This window comes from Pelobates fuscus, chromosome 8, assembly GCF_036172605.1.
Source record: "Pelobates fuscus isolate aPelFus1 chromosome 8, aPelFus1.pri, whole genome shotgun sequence".
Lineage (NCBI taxonomy): Eukaryota > Metazoa > Chordata > Amphibia > Anura > Pelobatidae > Pelobates > Pelobates fuscus.
In genome coordinates, this window is record NC_086324.1 from 32,225,501 (window position 1) to 32,231,963 (window position 6,463).

Sequence of the window (6,463 nt, forward strand, 5' to 3'; positions counted from 1 at the left end):
ATGTTACTAATTTGTCCTTTTAAAGGCATGTACTAAGAATTGTCTGACATTTCTGTATTTGGCTGGTTTTATCTGTTTGCACAGGCTGGGACAAAAGTCAAATTGCAGCTTTCAGATCTGTTGATTGTACAAATGGAGAAGTCACTATAAAGGTGCACAGAGTTCTAGTTGATAGCTTGTGTCATTAATAAGCTGTTTTTAGTTTTTCCAGTTAGATAAGCATGCTAAGATCTCAAATCCATTCTCAATTATTTTATTTTTTTTGTTCTAGGATCAAGTCTAGAAACTATCACTACGTGTGAATTGTGCAAAGAGAAACTCTCGCTGAATTTGGAGGATTTTGACCTTCATGAACTTTACCGGGCTCATGCAAATGAGAGAGTAAGCGTTCTATCCCTGTGATCCATTTTTTTTGTTATGTTAAATATGAGCTGGGCATTGCGGGTCATGGAGTGGACAGTTTCTGAACGCCTACAACATTGTGATCCCATCTTCCTTGTTCTAGTTCAGTGCTCTGACCTTCAGCAGTCGCTCTCTCCCTTCTGAAGTGCAGTGGTGCTGGTGTGACCTACCAGGAAGTCTAATGTACTGCTTAGAAGCTTATACCATGTGCTGTACTTGCTATTCACTGTTTAGCACATCTAGCACTGACTGGAAGTATAGGAATGGAATGAATGTCAATCCATTCAGATTCCAGCTGGTTGGAGTGAAGCCAGTGACTCTGCCATGGAAGAAGTGTATTCTGCTTGAGGAGGTAGGGGAGGGGAAGAAATTTTAGAATCCTGAAAAATTGGATCAGCAGTTGGAAATAGAGCAGCATATAACCCCAAATACTTGGGGCAGACAAATGTGTATTTCGTGATCCACATATATTTGACTAAATACAGTAGTGGTATTGGATACATCAACTTATCCAGATTGCCCAAAAAGTAATTCTGATTAGGATGTCTAAAGAACTTTTTTCCTCATAAGCTATACATGTTAAGTTCCTTTTTAACCTTTCCTGGTAAGTTTCTAACCTCCTCCAGTGAGCTGTGCATACATACTGCTTTCCCCATGTATGGATTTCTACAGAGTATCTTGAGAGGGTTGGAGGAGTTGTACTGCAGCTATAGGGACTTCTATTTTAACTGGCACCCATGAAGGTGTCTTAGGGACTGTCTAGCTGAAGCTGCCGATATTCAGAAACACATACATGGGGAGATCAGTATGTATGAAACATAGGATGTGATGGCAGATCTGAACCATTCGGCCCATCTAGTCTGACCAATTTTCTAAATATTTTTTTTAGTCCCTGGCCTTATCTTATAGTTGGGATAGCCGTATGCCTGTCCCACTCATGCTTGAGCACTTCCCTCTTTCTACTGCTAATACTGCTCCCTATACAACCAAGCATTCTGGTAACATTTCCTGCTGCTCTATTACATGGTTAAGAAAAAGGATAAATGAGTCATTTATTACACGTGAGTTTACAGAGGAAGAGGTTCTATTTCAACTGTCAAAAGTAAAGACAAATAAGTCAATGGGACCTGATGGAATACACCCAAAGCTGCGTTTTTTTTTTTTTAATTCTTTATTTGTAGGTTTTCGCCTGAAATCAGATGGGAGGGGTGTGGGGTACAGAAAAAAGGGAGGTGGGTAGGTATGGGTTAAGGCATAGCAGTATAAGTTTTGGTACCAACGCATGGTACTATTTCACATTTGAGGTAGCGTACATTTGTATCGGTGTTGTAACCTTGTGAGGCAATTGCTTTAATTTTTGTTCCCAGTTGGTGGGCTTTGTCGCTCCTTGAGTCCTTGTGTGTCCTGTCTGTCTGTGTTCGGATTTATGACTGTCTGAGGCAGAGCTTAGGATAGGGTGTAGGTTGTGGGTCACAGGAATGGGGGTGGGGGGTGGGGGGAAGGTGTCACGGCCCGCGAGCCGGCCCGCGCGCAAGCGGGGTTGGTATTTGACCCAAAGCTATTAAAAGTACTTAGTGGTGTAGTAGCAAAACCATTAACAGATTTATTTAACCAATCATTAATAACAGGAGTAGTCCCAGAAGATTGGAAGTTGGCGAATGTTGTGCCCATTCACAAGAAAGGTAATAGGGAGGAGTTGGGCAACTATAGGCCAGTAAGCCTTACTTCAGTAGTGGGGAAAGTGATGGAAACCATGTTAAAGGATAGGATTGTTGAACATCTAAAAACACATGGATTTCAAGATCAGAGACGACATGGGTTTAGTTCAGGGAGATCATGCCAAACTAATCTTATTGATTTTTTTTTTTTTTTTTTTTTTTGATTGGGTAACAAATTATATATCAGGGTGGTGCAGTAGACATTGCTTACCTTGATTTCAGTAAGGCTTTTACACTGTTGCACATAGAAGGCTTATCAATAAACTGCAATCTTTAGGTTTGGATTCCAATATTGTTGAATGTGAAAGGCAACAGAGGGTTGTAGTCAATGGAGTATATTCGAAGCTTGGGCTTGTCACCAGTGGGCCTAAAATGCATTACCCATAAAGCTTGCTGGTTTACCAATTGGATAATTTATACACCTATCCTTCATTATCAAGTGTTCACTTCCAGATTCAGTTATATGTTGCACTCACCTTTTATAAGCCTATCTACTTATTCGTACCCCCAGAGGAATCTGAGGAGGAATTCCTTATTTTCTTTATTCTATGGGATAGAAAATAGCTTCTCCATTGACTTGGTTAAAAGTGTAACTCATGTGGAACTCAAAATGTAAAATTTTACTTCTTGCACAATTCCCAAAGAAGCATTGACGTCTAAATTGTTGAAAATACAAATTGCAAAATGCACTAGTTTTTATTTTAATCAGAGGTTTTTTTTTAATTTTGGTATTTCAATCTTTCGTTCTGTAGGCAGAATACGAGTTTATCAGCTCCGGACTGTACCTGGTTGTGTTGCTTCACTTGTGTGAGCAGCGTTTTTCTGACATGCTGGGAGCAGCGAATGAAGCAAGCAGCAGGGTTAGAGTGAGTTTTATTTTTATTTACTACATTAACCTTTTTTAGAAGTATTGCAGACACAACTACAAAACTTAATGCCACTTTTAAAAAAAAGAGAAATCAATTTTTTATTTTATTTTTCCTAGTTTATAAACCTTGCCCGGACGCTCCAGGCACACATGGAAGACCTTGACAGTAAGTACTTATAGAAAAACTAATGTTAATGCACTGTATTGGTTATTTTAATAAAATACTAGTAACCTGTGTTTGAGGTAATGACCTAAAATAATCTATTAACCCCTTAAGGACTGAGCCAAATGTACACGTTCTGATCAAAATAAAATGTAAACAAAACTTGGAATTTGACTGTCCAACCATAACTCTCCTTTCATATTAAGTGCACCCTCACTTATTATATATAATTTTTTTTCAGGAGAAATTGGGCTTTCATTTAACATCAAATATATTTAGCTATGAAACATAATTTAACCCCTTAAGGACACTGCTTCAAAATCTTGTCTTACCCTTAAGGACACAAGCCATTTTTGCAATTTTTTATTTTATTTTTGCGGTTTATGTTCAAACACAATTTGCATCTGTCATTTTATTGCACCAATACATATTATATACAGTTTTTCAGAGGGCAAACAGGGCTTTAATTTTTTTTTATCTATATATATTTTTTTTTCTTCAAATTCTTTTTGTCGTGCATATAGAAAACATAGATGCAGGCATCGCCACAACAGCAGTTGCCAGCTAAAATATCAACATTCAGAACAATTGTGGCGTCTATGAACAGTGCTCATTTTATAGTATAAGGTACATTAGTAGCTGTTGTACCCTGTGTGGATAGTGTGGGGGGGGCGCATAATGTATAAACTTTGGCTTGCTGGTATCGCGTTGTGCATGCATATTAAGCTAACAGAACATTTGTGTAGAGTTATAATGGTAGTCTCACAGGCAGTGAAAGAAGAGTAGAATTGGATACGAGGAAATGAAATAAAATAAGAAAACGTGTAAAACAACCAAACCAGTAAATGAAGCAATTTCTAACTTTGGTATACACTGAGTGAATGGTGGAATGGAAAGTTCCCTAAGGTGGGTCTGCCTCTGGTTCCTTAAGTGGGAGGCCTGGCAGGTGAGGCTCTTGGGTTTTTTTCTCTGGGTGAATTTTTGAATGGTGGCCGGGTTTATCCGGGACAGACCTGTTCCGGTTGTTCCTGCAGCCAGCAGTATACCTGCTGATTTCAGGTGCAATTCAAGCTCCTGGTAGCCTTATTCTCTGTGTGAAGTCCCGTTGTGGGTGAACATTATGGCTCGAGGAGTTCCCCCATCTGTAGGTAGAGCCCCCCCCCCCCCTTTTTTTTTTACTTTTGGCAATAATAGCGTGTGCATAATATGTCCAGCTTAGAAAAAGTAATTCAAAATTAATTTGTGTCTTGATTTTATAGAGCACATATGTATAGGATTTCATCCTATTTGGAAAGTTACAGGTCACAAAAAGCAAAGACTAAAACTCCATTTTAATGTGAAACTATTTTAGAAGTTGGTATGTTTGTCTTGTAGGTTTAGTAGCCACCACAGAAAAGTATATATTTTTATAAAGTCGACATCACAGGCTATTTACCTAAGGCTAGTTTGACACTTTACAGAGCCATTTAATCGCCAATCTTTGCTAAATATTGGAGTAAAATTGTGTTTTCTCTATTTTGGCATATACACATATAACAAGGTTTTTGTAATGTGTATTTCGTAAAGCTGGTGTGTGCTATTTCTGCACAGAACCCCATATTGTGTTCATCTACATCTGCGGAGTAAAACGATACCCCCATTGTAGGCCTTTGGCTCTATTCTGTGAAGCTACAATGCTATAAAAGAACAGGCTATTTCCGTTTCTATAGTTGGAATTTTTGACGGGCCTATGTCTCACTTTAGGGTATGACAGCAGTGTGACTGTTCAAATAACCCCACAAAGGGCTTTCATTTGATAAAGCAGACACCCCAGGGTATCTTATATTGTGCCTTAACTTGTCACCATTTTTTTACCAATTTATGTCAATGTTTGTGGTGATGGGAAAATGACACCACACCTTATAACCCAATTTGGTGATGAAATATGAGGGAGCAGTCAAGCTAATTAAAGTCTGTAATCTTGTAGAATATTTTTTTAAAACACCTTTGCCCTATCAGGCTCATTCAGTAAGATTTGGTAGAAACCCTTTCTACTGTATCCCAGTATTACAGCTCTACCTCTTACATATATCTCTAGATTGACAAATTTCTCTTACAGCTTCTGAAGATGAGTCAGAAGATGAACGAGTGTGAAATGCTGGTCAGGCCAACTCGGCGTTACTTCAACTTTTACTGTACAATCAAAGAATTGGTCAATAGAGCAACAGATGTGTTTGAGATTTATTTGTAACCTTTTTTTTGCTTTTGCCTCAGCAACTCACTATGTGGCCCTCTTTTCACTCGTTGCACTTGATAATATTAAGCAGTCTTTATCAATTAAAAAAAAAAAAAAGCCAAACTGGTACTCTAGGATACGTGGGAAAGTTTCTAATGTTGTATGCCTTTTTTTTCTTGTTTAAATTCAAACCCTCCTAAAATATTCCCCAGCACATCTCACTGTTTTGTTTCTATATCTGTTCATCTTAAGTATGAAATTGCAATCCCTCTTTTTAAAGTTACCTATGGTTTGTCAGATGGAGGATTACTCTCCCCCCCCCAACCCTTTAAAAATATAAATAATGTATGCCTTAAGTTGCAGGCTCATATCTTCTAATCTTGACTCAATTTTATTTGACTGTTTGAAATGAGGAGATTCTGTACAGATATTCTATTACCAGATTTTGATTCAACATGTACTTACGAGGCAATGTGTTTTAGGCATTTTTTCCTTCTTAATGTGAGATTTTTCATCTCATGTTTGTCTTTTTCAGACCATGCATAACACATTTTTTAAAAAAAAAAGAGTAAAATCTGTAATACTTTCAATTGGAAGACATGGATATTTAATGCAATTTTAATCACATCTAATTGCTGAAAATGTTAAACCCCTTGTATATTCACTTAAAACACTGATCTATAATTTGTTTTTGTTTTGTTCTATGTTGGAATAATAAAGCTAATGTGTTACTATGCGTTTGTGTATCCTTATCATGCCTCTTTTTGGTTATAAAAGAGTAAGTATTGTCAGACAAAATTGGGAGAGAGTTGAAGATGCTGCTCAAATGCACTTGCAGTCTAAAACATGAGGACATCTGTAAAATGGTGTGTAACGTTCCATTTTTATAAATGTGGGGCAGTCACCATGGAAACCAATAAGACTGCAGACTCATTCCATTCTGGTTTTAGATCTTGGCTGTCATAAATCGGATTTACCTTTTTGCTGTGCAATTTCAGAATGCAATAACCAAATCCCTAGAGACATACTTTGTGGCTTTGGTTAACTGCTAAACTCAAAATCGGTTTGTTGGATGTGTATTTTACTGGTAAAGCATC

At 37.7% G+C, this 6,463-nt stretch overlaps 1 protein-coding gene across 1 annotated transcript in view; it reads left to right on the forward strand.

Moving 5' to 3' along the window:
- MARCHF7 (membrane associated ring-CH-type finger 7) overlaps nt 1-6,104 on the forward strand; it is a 28,806-nt gene extending 22,702 nt beyond the window's left edge. The window contains exons 8-11 of the mRNA XM_063429656.1: nt 272-381; nt 2,873-2,986; nt 3,106-3,154; nt 5,250-6,104. Of these exons, the coding sequence (XP_063285726.1) occupies nt 272-381; nt 2,873-2,986; nt 3,106-3,154; nt 5,250-5,284 (308 nt within the window). The 3' untranslated portion in view covers nt 5,285-6,104. The remainder of the gene's footprint in view (nt 1-271; nt 382-2,872; nt 2,987-3,105; nt 3,155-5,249) is intronic.
- The last annotated feature ends 359 nt before the right edge of the window (nt 6,105-6,463 follow it).